At 35.0% G+C, this 23,805-nt stretch overlaps 4 protein-coding genes across 9 annotated transcripts; 3 read left to right on the top strand and 1 right to left on the bottom strand.

Moving 5' to 3' along the window:
* The first annotated feature begins 585 nt into the window (after positions 1-585).
* On the top strand, positions 586-4,582 carry LOC130749516 (pentatricopeptide repeat-containing protein At3g16010). 4 transcript variants are annotated; one of them, XM_057602881.1, is made up of 4 exons: positions 586-1,058; positions 1,159-3,079; positions 3,304-3,371; positions 3,943-4,582. In XM_057602881.1, exons 1-2 carry the CDS (start codon positions 983-985, stop codon positions 2,994-2,996), a joined length of 1,914 nt encoding a protein of 637 aa, XP_057458864.1. In that variant the 5' UTR covers positions 586-982; the 3' UTR covers positions 2,997-3,079; positions 3,304-3,371; positions 3,943-4,582. The 4 variants fall into 4 exon arrangements, with proteins under 4 accessions (XP_057458864.1, XP_057458862.1, XP_057458863.1 ...); XM_057602879.1 differs by having other exon boundaries at positions 3,304-3,465; XM_057602880.1 differs by having other exon boundaries at positions 3,291-3,371.
* A 3,555-nt stretch (positions 4,583-8,137) lies between these two features.
* Positions 8,138-11,380, top strand: LOC130747805 (FCS-Like Zinc finger 10). Of its 3 annotated transcripts, none has more exons than XM_057600844.1 (3): positions 8,138-8,279; positions 9,361-10,454; positions 10,780-11,380. In XM_057600844.1, exons 2-3 carry the CDS (start codon positions 9,475-9,477, stop codon positions 10,928-10,930), a joined length of 1,131 nt encoding a protein of 376 aa, XP_057456827.1. In that variant the 5' UTR covers positions 8,138-8,279; positions 9,361-9,474; the 3' UTR covers positions 10,931-11,380. The 3 variants fall into 3 exon arrangements, with proteins under 3 accessions (XP_057456827.1, XP_057456828.1, XP_057456826.1); XM_057600845.1 differs by having other exon boundaries at positions 8,188-8,346; positions 10,813-11,380; XM_057600843.1 differs by having other exon boundaries at positions 8,188-8,346.
* Positions 11,381-13,109: 1,729 nt separating this feature from the next.
* LOC130743230 (uncharacterized) lies at positions 13,110-15,239 on the top strand. The gene is made up of 3 exons (XM_057595375.1): positions 13,110-13,698; positions 14,213-14,439; positions 14,640-15,239. The coding sequence occupies exons 1-3, from the start codon at positions 13,475-13,477 to the stop codon at positions 14,645-14,647; spliced, it is 459 nt and encodes a 152-aa protein (XP_057451358.1). The 5' UTR covers positions 13,110-13,474; the 3' UTR covers positions 14,648-15,239.
* Positions 15,240-16,914: 1,675 nt separating this feature from the next.
* On the bottom strand, positions 16,915-22,766 carry LOC130743228 (probable sulfate transporter 3.4). The gene is made up of 13 exons (XM_057595372.1): positions 22,377-22,766; positions 22,095-22,143; positions 21,794-22,001; positions 21,236-21,407; positions 19,722-19,787; positions 19,330-19,443; positions 19,116-19,232; positions 18,662-18,788; positions 18,281-18,567; positions 17,996-18,186; positions 17,815-17,900; positions 17,660-17,736; positions 16,915-17,327 (listed from the first exon to the last, which is right to left on the bottom strand). Exons 1-13 carry the CDS (start codon positions 22,704-22,706, stop codon positions 17,184-17,186), a joined length of 1,968 nt encoding a protein of 655 aa, XP_057451355.1. The 5' UTR covers positions 22,707-22,766; the 3' UTR covers positions 16,915-17,183.
* Between the last annotated feature and the right edge of the window lie 1,039 nt (positions 22,767-23,805).

Here is a 23,805-nt window from a genome sequence, read left to right as displayed (position 1 = left end):
TGAGTTACGATCTATTTCTGTGACCTTCCTGAAATTAGATTTACTCACTTCCCACTACTAACAAGATTTGCTACTATTTCACTCCTCAATCACCCTATTTCTCATCTCCTCCCAATCTTGATTTATATTTTGTATGTACTAAATTAATGAAGAGAAAACACCTCCAGACTATCGGGCAGGGCGCTAATGACATGTCGTGGAGATTAGCAAAGACCAACTCCTGGGTATGAGCGTTGGAGATCTTCCCAAGAAGGGTTGTTCACCAACTGAGATTTTACTAACCTCAGATAAATTTTCACCGACTGAGATTTGATGGATCCCAACGAGATTTAACTTTAGAAATATTATTGACTTCCAACATGATGTAATACATTTATTTCGTCTTTCATAAGTGTATTAGAAAATTGAAACTATATTATAATAAAATTATAAATAGAGAAAACAAATATTAAATACATATATTAGCCGATTTGTATTAAAATAGGCTTAGGTACAATATATATTATCTTTTCAGGAAAGAAGTGTAGGTTTTGAAATTGAGAAAGGGAAAAAATGTATAAAACTTCTTTTAAAGAATGAAAGTGTAAGTTTTGAAACCGGTTACTCTCAATGGAGATGAGAGTAATTCGCTCAATAAAATAAATAAAGTAAAAACTAAAAAGTAACTTTGGAGTGTAAATTTTATTCACTAGCCACTTTGATATTTGGCAATGAATTTTATCTTTCATTCAATTTTCATTTACATTTTTTTTTTCTATCATATCACCTTTTAATATATTTAGTTTTTTTTTTCTATCTCTCTCAAAACAGGGTGTGAAATGTGAATTGATCATTTTTCAATCCCTTTGCAGTTCATGCGAAACCAAAACTGAACTCTGTCCCTTTACTCAGTGAAAGTGGTTCCTCCGAGTTAATACGTTGTTGTTCCAACTTCCAAGCAAAGGTTTAAGATATTGTTTCATAACCCTCAGAACCGCGAAAAATGCTTCCTGGATCCAGTGCTACAAGAAGAAGCATATCAACTTCCCCTCTTCTCTCTCAGAGATTAAAGCAAACAGGTGGGGTGCATCCATCGTTTCACCGTTTATCATTGATTCTGCAAATGAAGTTTGATTTGATTGTGTTTAACTTCATAATATCTTATCTAATTGTTTGCAGAAAATGAGATTGTCAAAATGTTTAGCATGCCTAACCCCGAAGAAGAAGAAAACCACAGCATTCCCATGAGAGGAGGGAGCAGCGTGTTGAGGAGAAGCCCCAACAATGCTCGGGTATTGGATGAGAGATTCATCAGGATTTTGAAAATATTCAAATGGGGACCTGATGCAGAAAAGGCATTGGAAGTGCTGAAGCTGAAGCTTGATGCACGCTTGGTTCGCGAGATTTTGAAGATAGATGTTGAGGTCAATGTGAAGATTCAGTTCTTCAAGTGGGCTGGGAAGAGAAGGAACTTTGAGCATGATTTGACGACGTACATGGCTTTGATACGGTGTTTGGATGAGCATAAGCTGTTTGGTGAAATGTGGAAGACGATACAGGAGATGGTGAAGAGCGCGTGGTGCGCGATTGGTCCTACTGAGTTGTCTGAGGTTGTGAGAATCTTGGGCAGGGCTAAGATGGTTAACAAGGCGTTGTCTGTGTTTTATCAGGTGAAGGCTCGAAAGTGCAGACCTACAGCTAGCACTTACAACTCTGTTATTTTGATGTTGATGCAAGAGGGGCATCTTGAGAAAGTTCACGAGCTGTATAATGAGATGTGCACCGAGGGTCATTGTTATCCTGACACGGTCACGTATAGTGCGCTTGTGTCAGCATTTGCGAAGCTTAATCGTGACGATTCTGCTATTAGGTTGTTTGATGAGATGAAGGAGAATGGATTGCAGCCCACAGAGAAAATTTATACGACGTTAATGGGAATATACTTTAAGTTGGGTAGGGTTGATGAAGCTCTGGGCCTAGTCCATGAGATGAGAATGCGGCGGTGTTCCCCGACTGTATTTACCTACACTGAATTGATAAGGGGTTTGGGAAAATCTGGGAGGGTCGAAGACGCGTACATGATATACAAGAATATGCTAAAAGATGGTTGTAAACCTGATGTTGTTCTGATGAATAATTTGATTAACATTTTGGGTAGATCAGATCATTTAAAAGATGCTCTTCAGCTTTTTGATGAAATGAAATTGCTGAATTGCACACCCAATGTGGTGACATATAATACCATCATCAAATCCTTATTTGAGTCCAAAGCTCCTCCTTCTGAGGCTTCTTTATGGTTTGAGAGGATGAAAAAAGATGGAGTTTCCCCCAGCTCATTTACTTATTCAATTCTCATTGATGGTTTCTGCAAAACAAATAGAGTTGAGAAGGCTTTGTTACTTCTTGAGGAGATGGATGAAAAAGGTTTTCCACCTTGTCCTGCTGCCTACTGCAGCCTAATCAATAGCCTTGGAAAAGCAAAGCGCTATGAGGCTGCAAATGAACTATTCCAGGAATTAAAAGAGAACTGTGGACGTTCAAGTGCTCGTGTGTATGCTGTAATGATTAAGCATTTTGGAAAGTGTGGGCGGTTTAATGAAGCTGTCAATCTTTTTAATGAGATGAAAAAACTTGGATGCATCCCTGATGTCTATGCTTATAATGCTCTCATGACTGGGATGGTAAGGGAAGACATGATGGATGCCGCTTTTTCCTTGTTTAGAACCATGGAAGAAAATGGCTGTACCCCAGATATAAATTCTCATAACATTATCTTAAACGGCTTAGCTAGGACTGGTGGTCCAAAGCGTGCTATGGAAATGTTTACAAAAATGAAGAGTTCTGCTATTAAGCCAGATGCGGTTTCTTACAACACAATTCTTGGTTGTCTTAGCCGAGCAGGTCAGTTTGAAGAGGCTGCAAAACTTATGAAGGAGATGAGTTCAAAGGGATTCCAGTATGATCTCATCACCTACTCTTCAATACTTGAGGCAGTTGGTAAGGTTGATGAAGCATGAGAATCATGAGAGCTTGCGGTTTACCTTTTGAGCGACTCTGGCAATTCTAGTAAACAATACCCTTGGCATTACCTTCTGAAAAGGTAAAGGCATAGGAACCATTCAAGAAAACTAAATTTCTGTATACTCCTTTCAAAAATAATTTAAAAAAAATGCCTTAGTTGATCACAATCTGAATAAGAAATTATGATATATTACTATTCTTGCCCTTGAAGCTATGTTGTATGCATCAAAGAGCTTGTTTTTATTTTGAGTATGATACATACACGATTAGATTATTCACACATTTAGCAGCCCTCTTATACAGGACATGGAAGACCAATTGAGAAGCAGGTCTAACGGTTGAGAACATCCTCAAGCTCGGTTCACGTGAAGGTGAAGAAATTTTCAAATCTAGCTGTGGAGTGATAGGTTTTACTGATTCTTTTTGTTTCCTGAAGAAATCGAGCACATTAAGATCCTGATGGGGGTAATGTTCTATGCTAAGATACTTTCACCTGTAGAAAGAAAATTCATCTTCCCTCACCTTTGCAGTTTCATATTCTGTGGTTTTGTTTTCCCGGTGTAAATTTCAGAAACTGTGGTAATTTTCTAATTGGTGTGATTTTAAAGGTTAGAATCTATTAAATGAATTGGATTTGTGTCAGGGTGATTGCTGGTTCCCTTTTTTAGCATGATACAGGAGAAGGGTGTGGTGTGATTGCATGATATATAGATTCATGAAAATGCCTGTAAATCTTATTTACAAAACTAGTATATTTAGTGCCACATGTAACATGTAAGATATTTTGTGCTAGCCAAGTGTGTGCCATATCCTTCAAGTGACCTGTTAATACTGTTTCTTGTGGCATTGATAACAATTTTGGGCTGTATTTGATTTAAAAGGAAGATTGATTTTTAGTCGTGAATCTGATTTTATTTGTATTTGTGAACTTTTACCTGCCAGGATCCTCATGTTGTGTTGGTTGGTCTTCTTTTCCAGTAGCTAAATCAGTTGGCTACATATAATCAGGTACTTTGGTATATTCAACATCATTTGATTTATTATACCATTCTGATTGTGCAATAGGTACGTTTGTATTGATTGTACTGTGCTTGAAACGACCTGGCTGATGATGGCTAAACAGCTATACCTTTTGTTCAGCCTATTATATAATTTTAGATGGTGAATTTTTTGTAATGTTTACTATTATTTTTTAAATTGAGAAGCCCCAACAATGCTCGGGTATTAGACCTCATGTTGTGTTGGTTAGCCTTCTTCTTTTCCAGTGGCTAAATCAGTCGGCTACATATAAACAGGTACTGTGGTATATTCAACATCATTTGATTTATTATACCATTCTGATGTGAAATTGTGCAATAGATATGTTAGCTGCTGATACAGCTATATTGCCAAAAAAAATGCTACACGTTTGTATTTAATTATTTAATGTACTGTGCTTGAAACGACCTATAGCTGATGATGGCTAGACAGCTATACCTTGGGTGCTAAACATTGTATTCAGCCTATTATATAATTTTAGATGGTGAAATTTTTGTAATTATGTTTTTACTATTATTTTTTAAATTGTGATAGATTATATTAATCTAAGATCTAATAGACACACAAATTTCATATGGTATATATACATAAAAAAAAATGTAAAAATGCATTTCCAATAAATAATACTCCAGTATTAACAAAAAGAAAGAAAGAAAAGTCTTTCAAAGTTTTGATGGAGTAATAAGTAGTGTTGAAAAGTGTGGTGATACTTATTCTTTTATATCACTTGAGCACTCACTTGTTGGGTTATAACAGTAGCCTGAATCCTTACCATATTTCTTAAACCAAAGAAATAATATTAATTTTGTTCATCTGAAGATTTTAAAGCCTTGTAGGAGACACAAGATCATGATGGTGCATTGCTTTGTAATTTGTATAATAATTCCATGAGTGCTAGGTTGCTAGTAGCAAACTCTTTTGAACACTTTCTTTCACACACACCTATGATTGATCTATTTTTTAAAAAGTCAATACAATTTACATTTACCTGATAAATTGTCTAATTCGATTATGAAATGGAGATTGGAGACAGTTTACATAAGTTTTTAGTTCCAGACGTTTTAGGAAGAAAGTTTTCTTGTGTCCGGAAATAGAAAATGCGCTGCGCCATAGAAAAGTGTTTCCATCTTAACTCATACTTACATTTATCTTATAAATTGCAAGGATTATTAGTTGTTCAACACTTCATCTGCAAGTTGTTAGCAGTTTAATTTATAAAAAGAAAAAGAAAAACCTCATTGGTCAACCTCATACGAATTAATGGGCTTATTATGCAGCAAAAAATGAATTCATTGCCCAAGGCTGGAACTAGGGATGACAACGGGTAGGATCGGGCACGAGTTTTACAATTACCAAACCCAAACCCAAATCCCAGAACCCAAACCCAAACCCAAACACAAACCTTATGGGCGATAAAATGAAATCCATGCCCAAATCCATTGGATTTCGGATTTACCCGAAACCCAAACCCAAACCCATTAGTTACGTAGCAACTCAATCCAGAACTTACTTTCATATAAAAAAATGTGAAATTCATTAAAAGAAAAAAAAAAAAATATTATTCATCATCCTCATCCATCACTAAAGTGAGACAACAATAGTTTATAGTTTACTTTCTCAAACATACAAAAGTACAATTAATCATCAAACACTAAGAACAAAGTTTTTTATATATATATATATATATATGTATGAGGTTTCTTTTTGTAATTTTATGTTTCGGGTATCTTTGGGTTTGGGCGGGTATGGGCACGGATTTAACTAATACCAAACCCAAACCCATAAATGGCTACAGTAACGGGCAAAACCCAAACCCAAACCTAAATCCAGTCAACTCGGATTTTGCCCGTCAAATCGGATCGGATTTGGGCGGGTACCCATGGGTCTGGGCAAAATTGCCATCCTAGCTGGAACAATCTCGCAGAGATGTATCAACCTCTTTGACAATAAGCACGTTTTTACAGCATCCATGCTCGGAATGACTACTGATCCTATCCACTCCTCTAGGGATGGCAACGGGGCGGGTATCCGAACCCGTACCCGAACCCGCAACACTACCCGCGGGTAGTCGACCCGTATCCGTACCCGTTAAGCGTCAAACGGGTACCCGTTTACGGGCCTTAAACGGGTTTGGATACCCGCGGGTACCCGTTAAGCGCCAAACGGGTACCCGTTTACAATTTTTTATTTTCCTAAATTACTGCAAATTAACTTTTTTTTGTTGGAAATTTAAATTGATTTCAGATCTTAAATAACACCCATATAATTGAACATTAATTGAGCGGATGAAGCAAATAAATATGAATTAATTTCAATTAGTTTGAAATATCAAGTTCATTAAAACAATCCAAGATTATAAATATTCTTCTCAAATCGAAACTTAATTACCACCATTATACACCAAACTTTGCTTATATTTTACTAAAAAATAATTATAGAATATTGACTTTGAATGGAGAAGAATGAAACCCTAAAATTTTAATTTGGGCTTAAGTAAATAATAAGGGCATTTATGTAATTTTACTCTAACGGGTACCCACGGGTAGGGTACGCGGATATCCGCCCCGCCCCGTTTTCGGACGGATATTTAAAATATCTGTTTTTCAAACCCGTGGGTACCCGAACCCGCGGGTTATTATACCCGTGACGGATTTTTATCCGCGGGTACCCGCGGGTTCGGGTTTTTTTTTGCCCCATTGCCATCCCTACACTCCTCCTTCTGATTTTCCCTTCATCATCGTGCTTCTTCCATTGAGACCATGTGTTCTCTTTGAGTTTGCAAACATATATTATATGTTATGCACATGCAAGTTTGCCCCAAGCTGGACCCCTACCGAATGCTCATCTTCTAGAAACATATTCAAAGGCAAGAAAGACCATTTACACACACATTGAACAACAGAGGAGAAAGGGGGTCTCCTTGTTTAAGCATTTCATTAGGATAAGTGACAGTGTTTCTTGCCATAACATAAAGTATAAATCAACGGAGATAAAAAGTTAATTTCTCTCTTCTCTCTTTCAATTCTTTTTTTTTTAAGTTCTCTCTTTCAATTCAAACAAACAAAGAGAGTGTGTCAACATCATTCTTTCTCTTCTTTTCTTATCATACTATACGACCTATGAAATATAATATCTTTTTCGTATATTTTTCTCTACTCTTTTTTTCTCTTTCTCTCTTCTCTCATTTTTCTCTTTATATATATATGCCAAACACAACATACCTGCGTATGAAAAAAGAAAAATGAAGTGCTATTAATTATTATTTTTCTTTCAATTGAAGTTGGTGGCCCATAGGCCATAGACATTAGCATCATTAAACGGACCCACAAAATATGTCAAGTTGTGGACGTTGGTCAGTTATTTTTTGAAACCCCATTTCCTTTCTTTCGTTTGTCCTGTTGTCTGACACCCCTGAAAACCTGAACAAGAAAGTAACCTATCCTATTAACATTAATTTATTTATCAAACACCACAATGCATAAATTTAAAATTAATTTTTCCGATGTATCGAAAAAAAATAATTTCAAATTAATAAATGCTATTTATCTCGTGTGTACTAGTAGAATACTAGTATTATCAACTTCTCATGCTTCAATTTTCTTTTTGATTTTGTGTCTCTCTTTTGTTATTTCCTAGGAATGGTATTGTATCCCCAATTTTCTGTCAAGGAACAACATCATATATCTTAATTCAGTTTGGATAGAGAAAGTTCCGCTCGAACTACCGACTTTAGTAAATATTGATGTATTGACTTCAATGCATTCATTTTAATCTATCTTTGTTTTTATTTATATTTTTGTACGGTGAAATTTATTATATACAACTCGGATTTCTCTATCTTTCATTATTACAAATTAATATAACTACAAATGACATAATATTTCATAATTGCCCTTTGAAATTACTACTTCCCTTCCTATCTAAAAATAAATTTCACTCAATTCTCTTAGATTAAGAAAAATAGTTGCTAACAATAACAATGAATTGATAGATTACCTTTAATATTCTCTTATTTAATTTAATATATATGTGAAATTTATTATTCATGTATTATGCAATATACGGTTGTACATGTATTATACGTATTTGCAGGCTCAATGATGAGAGAGAGATGAGAAAAGACAGAAAGAGAGAGAGAAACAGAAGTAGTACATAGGAAGACTCAGTGGCTCACTGTTTCTCTGACTTTGATGCATGCAAGTGGAGTGGAGCATGGTGAAAAATAATCTCTGATGTTATAGGTAAACTCTTGCTGATGTTTCATCACTGCAACGATTCCGCATTTGGGTTTCTCTTGGATTGAAAAAAGTAGGTAGCTGCTTTACAGTTAATTTGTCTGTTCTGTGTTTTTTATTTCTGACCAATCTGATGATGCATTCTGGGTTTTTCTTTTTCTGTTTTGGTTCTCCAAATTTGCATGGATGGTTTTGAAGTTCAGTTTGAAGAATGTATCATGGTTTTTCATGAAAGATTTTTTTTTTCTGGGTGTGGTGGTGGTGATGATCAGAGTCATAGACCCTTTTGAAGCTTTTGTGAGATTACTCAGTTAGATTTTATTTTGGGATAATCAGATTCTGTCTATGCTAATTTTAGTGTTTATTTCTGAGATTTTGATGAACACTTTGTTGTTTGAGAAGAAAAAATGATCCTTTTCAATTTCAAAGGAATTATTTGATTGTGGTAGTCTTAATTATCAGGAGTTGCAATTTTTTATATCATCTGGAAATCTCACTTGTTGGTTTGGGGCTTCTGAAATGTATCATCAATTGCAAATTTTTTTCATCCTTCCCTGTTTTTTTTTAATAAAATTGATCAGTAATTCTGATCAAGGGTTCCTTTTGGGGTTTTCTAGCCTCCAGTTGCTAGATCTATGTTCATAAATTTAATTTTTCCAAGTTGATTTTGAAGTATTCTTATTTGGGGAATGTCTTTGGAAACTTTTGATCAGTTGCTTAAACTCTCATTATGGGAATTGCCATTCTAAATTTAACCCTTCAGATGGAGTTTTAGATTCTTGCATGCTATTTCTGCAGCAGATAGCACATTTTATGGGAATGTAAATTGATACTCTCTCTGACATTAACTTAAGTTGCAAAAATTATAAATGGATTTGCAGATTTTTGTTGAAAGAAGCATTTATGCATTTACTAAATTTAACAATTCCTACTGCCAATTGTTTCTTGAAAGTACCTTTTTCCATTTATAATCTCTGTGTGCAAGGAACACATCTGTTTGTGTAGCTAAATGTATAAGGAATTTTTCATGCCTTGTTTGATCATGATTCCTGTTAACTGGGGATTAACACAATGCTGTTTTCTTTAGCTGTCTGAATTTGATGCAGCTAGGGAATGATGATTTCATCATTTTAAGAGGAATGAGGAACTAGGATTATTTTGAAGAAGGAGAAAGGGTCATACTTTGAAGATTTGTGATCTCATGGCTGATTCTTCTTCCAATTTTTCTTTGAGCCTAATAAGACAAAGAAGCTTCTCAATTTTCCACAGCTCTGGTTCTAGGATAGGGATTGCTGCTGCAAAAGGTTCACCAGATTCCGAATCCGTTTGGAGCCCCACATCTCCTCTTGATTTCAAACTCTTAAATCTCAGCAACCCTTTCAGTGCCAATTCTTCTAAACCATTCCAAACAGGGCATAAGAAGAATCTAGATTGCCGTAAAATAGGCCTTGGCATAGTAAGTTCCCTTGTTAATGAAACCAAACTTAGTAGTGAGACTCATGGTGACTCTAAGAGGGGAACCATCATTTTTGGACCACAGGTGAAGAAGACTAGCCTTCTTAAATTCTCCAAGAACAACCATGAATCTATTGCATCTGATTTGAAATCTAATTCCTTGCCAAAAAACTATGTAGTATCACTTCCTTCTGAAACCAAAAGTCCCAAATCTGAAGAGGAAAGCTTTGATGATATCAATTGGGATTCTGAAGGTTTTAGAACTACTGTGACTTCTTTGCCTGATTCCTCTAGGTCTTCTCCATTAAAAAACTTGAATTCGCGAAACAATGATTTCTTTGAAGAAAATACAGCTTCAGCAATAAGTTTGCCTTCACCATTGAATAATTCCTTAAAAAATATATCAAGTTCACTTCCAATAACCATTGATTTTAGCAAAGGACATATAGGCTCACTATCTGCAAAAGAGATAGAACTTTCTGAGGATTATACTTGTATAATTTCTCATGGTCCAAACCCTAAGAGAACACACATTTTTGGTGACTGCATTTTGGAATGTCACAACAATGACTTCACTGAGTTCAGCAAGAAGGAAGAAACTGCTTTCAGATCTTCTGGTCCTTCATTTTCAGCAGGATCAGCACCTCTTCCTTTTGACAATGTTTTGAGCTTTTGTTACTCATGTAACAAGAAATTAGATGAGGGGGAAGACATTGACATGTTCAGGTTTGTCCTAAACTTCCTGTAATTAATATTCTGGATTTTACTCCTCTCTAAAATCACTTTAGATGGTAAAGTAAATCATTGCAAACCTTAATTGAGAAATAGCCGATTGAGGTTGTGATCTAATAGTTGCACATCTACAACAAACTATGTTGTTCTTTAAACCTCAATCATTGATTTCTCAATCAACTATTGCTGCAATGACTTACTTGACTCTCTAAAGTGATGATGCTTTTCAAACAATAAATTCTCAAAAGTCAAAAGTGATTACTCCCATTAATTCCATCATATCACAAGCATTACTTGCAGTTACTTGTATATCTTGCAGAGGTAAGAAAGCATTTTGCTGTTTTAAGTGTAGATCAGAGGAAATTTTGGTGGAAGAGGAAATGGAGAAAAATTGTAGTAACTCAGTAGAGAGCTCTCCCGAATCAAGTTACCATGATCTGTTCTTGAAGGGGCTGTTTGTGTCCAAATAATAACATGCTTTATTATTTACCTTATTGGAGACCTTGTCCAAGTTATGAAATTGTTGCAAAGGTTGAAGATGTGGATAATGTTATTTACAAGCTGCAACCTATGTGGTTTGTGCTGTGGAATGTGGATGATTGCTAGGCAAATTTTGCAGTGTGCTGGTTGTCATGATTCATGAACCAATTTCAGTGTTCAGTGAATAGGTAGAGGAGGCAGCATTATCCCTTGTAATAACTCAAAACAGATGTATATATGTATTGTAAAGATGAGTTGAAAGAGGCCACTGGCCCTCGCTCATCAGTTTTTTCTTTTGTTACCGATGTCTTTTACCTTTGTTTGAACGGTTACCTCATGCTGCAAATGTGCCATTCAGATTTCTCTTAACTACTGTAGTTTGAATAATTGACTGATTAGCCAGCAGCTAAATTTGGAATGATATGTTAATGATCTATATATACCCAGGGGCGGAGCCACCATTTTGCTTTTGCTTCAAGGGTTTATCACTAATGAGTAATTAACATGTAAGAAAATTATAATTATCACATAAAATTGATATATGATTGATAATCATTAGTTCTAATCATGAATGTACAAGATTAAGAGTTAATTTACTACTTAAAAATATCATGCGTCTAAAAAGTCACACGACACGACCCAAACACTAGCAAAGAAAGGGGAACAAAATATTTAAGCAGCCCCCTCCCCTCTTTGGGGGTTCCCCCTCAACCAGGGAAACTTCTTCTTAATGAAGGTTTCCTCTCCATAGTCACAATATGTGGTTTTGTTATCTAAATAGGTGAGTTTTCCTCCCTCCATACTGTGATACTGGTGTGAGTTTTTTTTCTCTTCTACGTGAGAGTTTGTTCTTCTTTTCCCCCTTTCTTGTTGTTGCCTCTGCCACCAACAACCAGTTCCGCTACCACCTATGTCCACCCTTTGTCACCACTCTCGCCACACCACCTTCCACCCTTTGTCACCACTCTAGTCGTACCACCATCCACCCTTAGTCACCAACATCCACTATAAGCTTCATTGCAAGCTCTCTTGATGGCTCTACTACAACTCCATTGCAGGCTCCGCTCAGTTCTATCGCGCCCATCCCACCACCCACAACTGCCACCATTCTCTTACACCTTACCCTTTCATCAGACTCTTCAATTTAGTTTGTTGCCTTTAGTCGATTTATTTGTGACAGAGCCGGTTGGGACTGAAAAGTGAAGAAACGATGTGTAAAAGGTTTTATCAAATTGTTGCTTATGTATTTTTTTAAATGTAAGGTTTGTTGTTTGATGAGCGAGCATGTTGAAATTTGTATTGTTTTATGGTGTAACATTGTAGATTACTCCACAAAAGACTTTAACTTTGCTTGATCCTCTTGTAAGTGCTATTTGGCCGGCCAATTTGCCTTAATGCATTTTACTGTTGAATAAAAAATACACAATTTAATATTTTAATCTTGATTGTTCATGGTTGAATTTAATAATCACAAGTTAGAAACCTTGGGGATGCAAATGGTGTTACTGGCTATTGGCTTTTGTTGAGGCAATTTTCTTTTGCTTGTTGTCCAACGAGGTGGGGCTTAGCTGTGGGTTAGTTGGGGTTTTTTCATTAGTATCTGTTTGGTTTGTAGGTGCAATTTATTTTCTAGTCTTTTGTTTTTACTTTCTCTTGTATTGGGTTGAAGCACCCCTTGTACTTCATATCAATATAAATTCATGACTTATCTAAAAAAAATAAGTTAAAAACCTATCAAACAAAATTATTTACATTCAATCTCCAATTCAACTTAAACAATGTAAGCTATCTTCCTATCGAGGTTAAAGAGTCAACTAAGCATCTCAGCGGCATATTGAATACCCGGATCGAGTCAGAGTTCACGCCGCCCACCCTGAACAAATAGGAGGTGTGGGCCACAGGTCGCACACAAGCCGTCAGGTCGCACGACAGAAGAACACCTAACATACAGATACACACTCCAAAATGCGAACTATTCATCATCAAATTTAACTATAAAATGAGGACTACAAACTTATTTAAGCATACTAAACAAGATAAATTTAAATGAGATAATCTGGGTGTTGCATTGCATTAGAGCATTATTACCAAAACAACAAAAAATAACATTAAAAAATAAAGGTAAACGACAAAATGAGTATGAACAAAGTAAATTCCATTTTCAATTTTCAATCTCCATCATCGATCTCATTCTTCAGATACTTTTTTTCTCTTTCTGCAATCAGATTTAGACTACTCTCAAAAATCACACAACCCTTCAGATTTCACCTCTTCTTCATCCGAATCTCACGATTCTGCTTTCAATTTCAAATTCTTCTCAATTTTTCAAACCCTTTCACTTGGTTATGTGATGAGTACACATGCCATGGAACGTGATTTGAGTTGGAAGCAGTTTTAAGCCAAGTGGGTCATCGAAAGTCGATTCCTTTTTCTCTTTGGAAGAACTGGGTGCAATTGCAATGCAGTAGTAGTTTAGGGTTTTATTTGGGGCTTTGATTCATTCACAAGGTGAAGGGAAATTGAGGTTTGCCGTCATGTTCTATGGCGCGGTGGTATGGGATCCTTGGCTTATTGTTGCTCAAATTGTTTGCCTTCAATGCTTGTACTACATCACTCTTGGTCTGTTCTTCACCATTCTTGTTGGAACTCGTGTATCTAGGATGAGCCTTGTGTATTTCTTCGATTTTGCTACACTCACTACTTCTACCATTACTGGTTGGTGTGTCATTGCTTCATTTCTTCTCACCTCAATTGCAGGGTAAAATCTCTCATACCCTCATACCAATTTCAACATAACTGTTATTCGTTCATGAGTTTTAGTTTCATGGTTTTGGATTTGCTTGTTGACATGTAATTTACTTTCTTTATGTTTCTGTGATTATTCATGAGTGTGTGTGTTAGAAATATAATGATTCATGTGTCTTTTACCCAATAACTTTCGCTTTTTGGGATAATTGTTTCATGACATGGTATCAAAGCGTCTGTGACTAAGTGGTCTAGAGTTCGATCCTTGGTGCTCACAATGCTTAAGCTTTTGAGATAATTGGTCTATGACAATGCGTTTGGATACCAGTTGAGTCAAATGTGAAAATGAATTTTATCTCAATCCATAAGCAGAGTTAGTTCTGTTCACTTGTTGTCTTGAAGTGCATGCTAACGTTGTTTGCACTGGTGCTAACGGATATTAGACCTAGCCTTAGTTGTTATCATGGTGAGGGTTTTTATGTGTGTTTGGGTTTGTAAGCTGAAATGATTTGTCATTTTTTATGCAGGTCTGTGTATATGCTTTATTTCATTGAAAGGGCGAAGAAATGCTTGGATTTTTCAGCCACTCTCTACACCATTCATCTTTTTATATGCATTGTTTATGGGGGTTGGCCCTCTTCTATAGCTTGGTGGGCTGTGAATGTTGCTGGCTTTGCAGTGATGGCTCTGCTAGGTGAATATCTCTGTATCAGGCGTGAGCTCCGGGAGATACCTATTACGCGATTTCGGTCAAGTAAGAACTTCTTCCTTTATGGTTGGATGCATGGCTGGCTAAGTTTTATATCTTGCCAAATTAAGAATAAGTACTCTTTTTTTGTAAAAATGTAGGGTTTATGTGGAAATTATCCTGTGTTATAAAACGGAGAGTTTAATATCTTGGCTAATACTGGTTACCTATCTATTCCTGTGATTTAATAGTCTATTTCCTTGCAGTTGTTTGATTGACATAAATAGCTTGAGTCTTGAAGTCAAGAAAAAGTTGTATTGTGGGATGGTACTGGATGCTGTTTCTACATGTTGGATCATCTCCAAGATAGATCCGAAGAAGTGCATAACCATTTAAAGAACCACATTTTCATTTGCGTACTGCAGTAGTTGCAGTAGAGTTGAATATTGATAGCACGTCAATACTAGTTATACCATTTTTCAGGAAAGTCTGAAGTCGTGTAAGTTGTTCACTGGTTCTTACTCTTTTCTTATCCCACCCCTCTTACTTTCAATTAAGGTTGTCCATTTAGTTGATGAAGTTTCTATTCTTCTTATCCTTTTGAGAGTTCTTAGATCTGTTTAAAATCTTGGAAATATATGTTACTTAAGTGCCACCACTTGTAATGGGGTTTTTATGTCAGTAAGCAAAGCGGATCTCTTTAACTTGCTTTTTATATCTGGATTGATCTATACATTTGTAATTCTGTGGTTATTCATTGTATAGTTTTGTTGGTAATTTTGTTTTTTCACTAAAATTTGCTAAAGTAGGATGCTAAACAGTAAGTGGAAATGTTTATATTAAAAGCACGTGCACATTTCATTGTTCGCCCTGGTAAAGAAGTTAATAGGTTTTGCTGCTTAAGATTGTAAGATTTCGATTTCTCCTTGCTTTATTGTTGATGTCAAATCTTGATTTCATATTTAAGCCATGTGTTTCGTTGATTTATATTTAGTCTTGGTAATAATGGAAGAATGCTAATAAAGCTTGTTTAAGTTAAAAGTACAATAGGAAACTCAACTTTCATGATCAGGCTAAATGACTCATATGTACTGTTCATTGAAGGCTGTGCTTCTGCTAACGTGCCCCACATCTAATATTAATTTCAGGTTCACGATTTTCTTAGTCTGTTTCTTTACTTTTTACCTTAGCTGAAGGTGAGTTTGGCAATTAGGTTCACTCTTGACATTTCATGCAAACAAGCCCAAACGCCCCTCATCTTTAGCCTAATCTTACTGGCTTAAGAGCATGTTGGCGTGAACCTTCTCAAAAGTTAGTTAAATCTTTCAATCATTTTGCAGCATCTACATACTTTTTTTGGGGTCAAATGCTGCTTCTGCATGCATGTCTCGTCTGTGACAGAAAACCAGTTTTGGCCCGATTTGTATGCTCTTTGGTCTTAGGGCGCCTTGTAAAATAGAGAGGGAAAGCTATCCCCAATCTCTGGCGGACATTAACGCAGCTCCCAGTAGAGCCGTGAAGATTATTTTTCAGTCTCCCGTCCTGCCATTTGGGGCGGTCCCTCCTCATTGGAGGTCTCTAGGGGGTTTTCATCTTTTAGATAGGATTTCTCATTTTGTTCCATCTTCCATGTTCCTCTTTTTCCTCCTGGTCATCAACTTCCATTCTCTCCCTCTACATTATCACCTCCAAACACTTCCCTTACTTTTATTGCTTACCTTCATTTTCATCTTTTCGTCACCCATTTTCCCACACATCTTCCCCCCACCACCTCCTTGAGACTACCTCTATAAAGTTCGGTTTGGTGCGGCCAAATAGCTTGGTTCTGATTAGAAATAAGGGCTGTGAAGAAAAAGCAAACGACTGAATATAAGATGAAAATTAGCTAGAGGTTTTTTATGTCTAATATGAATAATGTTGTTTATTTGCTTGTTTCTATTTTGTTGTTTTATTATTTTATGGTTTTTTAAGCAAACATGCCATGTTTTGTGACTCTTTTATACTTAAGGACTATACTCTTGCTCATACGTTCTAATATGGGGTTTATATTCCCTTATTTGCTTGATTCAAGTACGGCTTAATCGTCTTTGTGGCATTTTCTAAGAATTCTTGACCAAAAAATGAAAAAAAAAAACTTAAAAATGTCAGCGCTTGATAGATAGTTTGTTGAGAGTGTTTCCAGACATGTATCAAAATGACTAGGGTTCATTCCATGCATCCACCAAATCCCCCCAGCTTCGTTCTCTCAGATAAATAAGAAACTTAAAATGGTCTTAAAAAAACTTTAAAGGATACATCATATTCATACCTCAAAGATTAATATAACAACACATTTTTATATGGTTCTTATTAATGAGAGTACTAAGATTCTCAGTATTATTCACTGCCCAAACTGAACCCGCGAGGATTAATATGGTAACAGGAAATTTGTTTAAAAGTAGAGAAGACCATTTTTTCCATTCTTTCTTTGTTCTTCCGTTAAACTTTTAATATTTTTCACTCAAAATTTCTACATGAATAAGTCATCAAAAGTCTCTTGGGTGCTCTTTCCCTTGAGGGAAAAAATGTTAAAATTGCTGAAAATATAGGAGTAACATCCGCAGGAGCACCAAACTGAGATAAGAAACACTATTTTCACTTCTTTTTTTCTTTTCTTTATTCAACCCCCTCAGGGGTAATGCTTCAAGGTTTCTACTAACATACATTAGATCTCACAGGCAAAAAACTCCGCAGGTTATAACTTGCTGGTTCCTATCATGTACATCTCATACTCTTACCCCTGTCCTAGAACACCATTTATTTATGGAAAATCAAGGCTGAGCTTTTTCTAATGATGAAATGTCAGCCACAGCTTCTCCCACTGTGAGATATACTCCTTTTACTCCAAAGGAATCCAACACTTTTGAGCCATGTAACTTTTCCATCACATTTCCAACAGGATTTGCCAACACAAGCTGCAGCAGCAAATTATAAATGTAGAGGTTAGAAAGAAATTAATGATAGTATTAACTGAATAGTTACTTTGGTCCTCGGAACATATAAGATCGGTCAGCTTAGTCCCTCAAAGATTGAAATAGGCATTTTTGTCCCTGAAGCGATAATTTTAGCCCTTGAAAGATAATAAAGATGATCAATTTTAGTTCCCGAGAGGACTAAATTGAACATATTTCGATCTTTCAGGACTATTTTACCTATTTCTACAGTTGAGGGACAAATTTACCGACCACGAATATTTCAGGGATCAAATTAACCATTTAGGCCTTCTGAAATGTCAATTAGTGTCTACCTGAAGTGATCTTTTGTCCAGCATCTTTCTAAGTTCACCTAAAGTTTCAAGCCCACTTGTGTCTATGGCTGTGACAGCTGAAAAAACAATATTGTTAAGTCAATCTGTGCCCAAACCATTGATAACTGATGCTGTTAGTCCAGTAAAATTGGTACCTGTCATGTCTAAAATTATGCACTTCAATGATTCTCCATTGTTTGCTTTTATAAGCTCTTCCTCTTCCCGAACCCATCTCAGTATTCTGTAGCAGGAGAAGCTCTCAATCATAGGGAAACATGGATACACTCAGAAATATACTACACAGATTGACATTCTAGAAATCTCTCCTTAACTAACCTTTCTTGAAGGTAAGTGGAATTAGCAAAGTAGATTGGAGACTCCACAGCCAAAATAAGAAATGAAGGAACTCTTAAAGCTTCTTTGTATTGATTTATGTTGTAGAATATTTGTGTTCCTGGTATATTCCCCAAAACCACAGTATTTGGTCTAGAGACATGAAGCAGGATCTTGAACACTGATATGACAACCTGATGATTTTCACCAACTCAGTTTGGGGTATAAAATATAGCAATAGCATCATCATGCAACATAAGGAAACAGATTAATGAATTGTTAGCTTACCGCTATACCCAGGCCTAGAGGCACGGAAATGAACAGAACCCCTAAGAAGGAACACAAACATGCTAGGAAATCAAGTTTGTCAACCTTCCACAATTTAAGTGCAGCTTGGTAATCTATGAGTCCAATCACAGCAGTGATGATAATGGCTGCTAGGACCACATTTGGTGTATAGTAGAATAGAGGTATGAGAAACAGAAGGGTCACTAGAACTGCTGCAGCCATGATTATATTTGAAACTGCTGTCTGTGCTCCAGCATTATAGTTAACAGCTGACCGAGAAAAGGACCCTGCAAGTATATTTAATTAGAGAGATTGATTTTCTCAAAATTGATGCTTCTTAGAGCAACTAGTTATATAGTCAAATTTGAGGAGAATTATTACCTGTGGTGACATAGCATGAAGAACAAGAACCAGCTATGTTCATAATACCAATAGCCATCATTTCTTTGTTCCCATCCACCTGGTAGTTTTTAAGTGATGCAAATGTTCTACCTACTGCAATTCCTTCCTGAAATATAAGGAGTAAGCCACAGGTAAATAAAACTTTATCATATGATATATTATTAGAATTAACTCTCTAAACATGTAGTTATGGTGAATATAAGAGGATGCATATAAGATATTTTGACTGAATATACTTTGGTCCCTGAAAAATGTTCAAGTTAGTCCTTTGTAAAGATTATGTTGATAGAAATTTTCATCTTTCAATGACCAAATTAACCACTTTTCATCTTTCAGAGACTATTTTAACTATTTTCATCTTTCAAAGACTAAGTTGTCCGATCTCATATTATCTGTAACCTATAGAAAGCAGTGTTATTTTGGGTCAGCTTACAGTGAGAGATAAGATCCCTGTGACAATGCCTGTTTTGATAGCAAGAGCCAAGTAAGGACCATTGAAGTATAACATGTTTGGTGATGGTGGATTAAGGCCCTTTGGTAAGTATCCAATCTGCCAGAGAATAGAGTGAAACACTTATTAGGATGAAAAGTTATATTTGTACATCTCTTGTGTGTTCAGAATATCAATGATCAAACATCTTTCTTACAACTGCAATGTGATGAGTCTTATGTCTGAGAAGAAAGACTAAAATGGTTGACAGAATAACTGATGTCAAAGGGGCAGCTGCTGACACCCAGAATAGTTTTGGTTTCTTCATGCTCTGTTGAAATTTTTCAGAACTGTCAGATCTTAGAAAATGAATGAATAGCCAAAACAAGTGACATTATAGTAGCCTTTGGATCATTAGCCTCTCATGTGGAAACTTCACATGACACTGCCATGTTAAAATTTTATGTTTATCTCTCTCTTTCTCTTCAGCCCTCAGAATATTTATATAGAGAGATAGACACGATGTTTCACTTGACATTGTCATGTGACATGAGAATACCATAATCCCTAGTTTGTGTATATGTCTTTAAGCAAGATATAGATATTTACAATGTGTCTTGTTGTCAGCAAGAAGGCCAGAAAGCCAAATCCCAGAAGAATGGTTTGCCATGACCACTGCACAAGTTACTCAAATACTTTAGTCAACATAAATTTTTTTATTTAAGCATCACATGTACAAGTACAATTCATTTGAGAGTGATCTGTAACTCCCTCAATAAAGAAAAATTCACATCCCATATGCATTACACTCCTTTAGCATCCATTAAATGTTATGTGATGGCAAATAATGAGAATCTAATGATGTAATGAAAAAGGAAGATATAAATAGAAAGAGATGAAAAATTAATGTAAAAAAGTAAGCCTCGACACATATCAACACTCTAATTCCATAGTTCTTAGGAATAGTCATCAACACTTATCAAAACTTTAGAATATGATTCCCTAATATAATACGGCAAGAAAATATCTGAAAAAATGGCTATCCTATCCCTCACTTGCCAATCATGGAGTGTAACTATAGCTTATAAATTGTTATAAAAGAATAAGTGCTATCAGATAGTTTGAAAGAGTTGTGTGGTGGGGAAAAGTAATTTACTTTTTTTAGTTTTTAGGTAGCTTTACTAGTCTCTTCACCTTTAAAAGAAGCAAAACAATGACTAGAAATGATCACTCTTTTGTGGCTGTATTTTTTCCTTTAAATTCTTAAATTTCTCACATTTTAAATCTTTTTTTTGAAAACATAAAAAAACATTAGAAATGATATGATTTAATTTAAAAATTAAGTTTCATGTTTGATCAATAATTTACTTTATTATCTTTAAAGTAAAACAGTTTAAACCTAAGAAAAAAAGATTGAATCATTTACTTATGAATGTTTGGATACAAGTGGTTGAACTTAAATCATAATTTTTTCAAGGATTAATGGTGAAACTAGTATATGATTTTTTAATCGAGTTTAATGTTAATCATTTTGCGGAAAAATGACATTAAGTGGTAGTAAAAAAATAAACAGTAACTATAAAAATGATCATTATTAAACATCATTTTTTTCGTTTTGGCATTAAAATCAAACACACTTATAAAATAAGAGACTAATTTAACTATTAACCATTTTTTCATTATATAAAAATAAAAGTAAGCAAATCACTCAAACTTTTTGTTTTACTTAATTAAGGTATTCTTATAGCTGATAGTCCTAAGACCAAAGGGCTAACCAAAGAATTTTTATATTCAAAAGAGTTGTGATCCGAAACCTCAACTATTTATTTAATGGAAGAAATATTTAACTATTACTCCGTACACCAACCTACTTAGTCCATTTACTTTAATATTAACTCATTTAAATAGTCGCTAAGGATGTGTTTGAGTTTACGTTACTCCTATTCATTTTACATACCTTGAAAAATACAAATAACAATTTCCAACACGTGAAAGTAAAAGAAACAAGAGAACTCTGTTGACTTGAATTGAATGATTTCGTAATGTTTCATGACTTTCATCATCTAATAATGATTCTTAAAGCATATCGAGATTTTTTTTTTGGCGGAGCTTCGAAATATTACCTCATCTTTTTCCTTGTAAACAGAGACCAGAACAGGAACTATTTGCATCTTGGTAGTGAAGTGCACTATTCCAAGCAATCCTTTTAACTGCTGAAGTGACACAATGATCGCAGCACCAGCCATGAAACCCACAAGCGTTGCCTTTGATAGGAAATCAATTAAAAAGCCCAACCTGTATAGAGAATCAAAGCTTAATATTCAATCATACAGCAATATAAGCCAATCATTATTTTCAATTTTACTAAAATAAATTGAGTTATTTAGTACTCTTTAGTCTTTACTAGTTTTTTTTATGCCAGTTTTGAGATAGATAAAAAATGGGGCTAGAAATGCACTGCACAATGATCAAATAAGCAAAAAAAATATTAGCTAATTTGGTCGCTAAAAGACTGTTCGATCATTGTGTAGTGAATTTCTAGCCTAGTGAATTTCTAGCCTTTTTGATTGCTATTAGTCTGATTTGGTTGCTAACAGACTAATTCAGTGACTAAAAAATTGGTCGCTCTTAAGCAGTTTTTTAATTTTGTTTTTTGTATGCATGATTTCATTTGATAGTACCTTAATATACCAAGAGAAGCTTGGAATAAACCAGCAATGAAAGTGGCAGTGAAAGCCAATTGCAGGTAGAGAATTGGGTCTTGAGTGAAAGAAACTGTCTCACTTAACATGGATCCCATAACCAAAGATGCAATTGAAACAGGTCCAACACCAAGATGCTTAGAACTTCCTAGCAAGGAGTACACCAATGGTGGCACAAAACTAGAATCTGCAGCATGACCGGTTGAAAAAACCTTACTTCATATTCAAAATTCTACCACAATTAATAATATTTACTCAATGCCATATAAAATATACTAACATAGTCCAATAATAGGTGGCAAATTAGCAAGTTTTGCATAACTGATTCCCTGCAAAGAAGACACAAAATAGAAAATTTCTATTATGTTCTGAAATATGAAGTACTATACAAAATTACACAAATTATCATAATTGATCATGCATGTGTTGGTAAGTTAAGAAGAAAATTAAATGTTTGTTTGGAAATGCTTAAGTCAAAATCAATTATGGTGAGAAGCTTTTGCAAGCAGCAGGTTTCAGAATTGATTATGAGAAAAGAGAAACTGACATGAACTTGCTATACCTGAGGAATGGCGAGGCTAGCAATGGTGAGACCGGAGATGAGATCGGAGCGAAGAAGTGCAAGGCTGTATTGAGGACCCCACTGGAAAATGGGGAAGAAGTATTGAATTCCTAGAAGCAACTTCATTAACCAAGTTTGGTTCTTGAAACGGTGGAGTGGATCATCAGGGAAGAAGATTTCAGACAGCCTTTGTCTGAGTTTGAGGAGTGTGGTTCTCTTTGGTGGCAACCGAACTTGGTGGATGATGTTCATTGGTGTCTCAGGTTGGATTTTTATGGCGGTTTCATGGCAGCAATCAAAGTGCTCTACTCTGTTGGAATTCATACCCATTGTTCTGTTATCCTTCTCTAAGTGGCGGTTAGTTTCTCTTGACAACTAACACAACCACGCCTTGAGGCCATTTTATAGAAGTGGAACATTGCACCTTCGTAGGTATATTGGTGTAGGGGTGCCTTTGTCACTTCGTATACTGTATACAGTGAAGCTCTCATCTCATGTGAAATTTCTCTCATATTCAAAGTATATTCGAAGCATATTCGAAGTCGTATTAATATCTACTTTCATATGTTTTAAATATAGTTCTTCAAATATTTATAGACAGAAATAATACAATATTTCATTTGACATTATTACTTGTTATATTGCTTATTATATTACATTAGATAGTCTTATCTATCATGAAGTTAATTTTGTTGTATTCAAATTAGTAGTCAACATTTGCATTGATTAACTTTCTTGTGTATGCGATTAAGTTCTTTATTCGGACAGAAGAATGTTTTTTCTAAAATGAATAACATTCATTAAGCTTTTATTTTATTTTAAAGAAATTATCCATATATTGGAAAATTTAGTGAAATGGAATATGAGGAAATTGATGTAAGTCTTGTCCTAAAATAAAATGTTGAGTTTGTTTAAATTGTTTGAAATAAAATGCAACTCATTCAATTGTTTTATTCGACTCAATTATGTGTCCAATTTAAAAAGTATATATCAAATAAATTAGTTATTGTTATGACATACGTGTACAAGCAGTTATTTTTATGTATTTCAAAAAAACAGTTATTTTTATATGAAAATATAAGATAAGTCATGAACGTTGTATTTAATCATAAATAATTAAGATAAAAAAATTTAATAGTCTTAAAAATGTCATTAACTTTTTTAAAAGTCATATAACTCAATATTTTAATCTTAATAATTTATAATTATAATTTAACGGTCATGATTTATTCTTATGTTTTCATATAGAATGATCATTCTGTTATGTTATGTAGTCTATTATTATCAAAAAAAAAATGTAGTCTATTTGTAGTCCCACATCGCTTATGTAGTATATTTGTAAGTCCCACATCGCTTAGAATAAGGAGGAGGTTGACTTACTCCTACTATATATAAGCACCTCATTGTAAGCATTATACACACCAAAGAG

Source organism: Lotus japonicus, chromosome 3 (assembly GCF_012489685.1).
Source record: "Lotus japonicus ecotype B-129 chromosome 3, LjGifu_v1.2".
Lineage (NCBI taxonomy): Eukaryota > Viridiplantae > Streptophyta > Magnoliopsida > Fabales > Fabaceae > Lotus > Lotus japonicus.
This window is presented reverse-complemented; position numbering and strand designations above follow the sequence as displayed.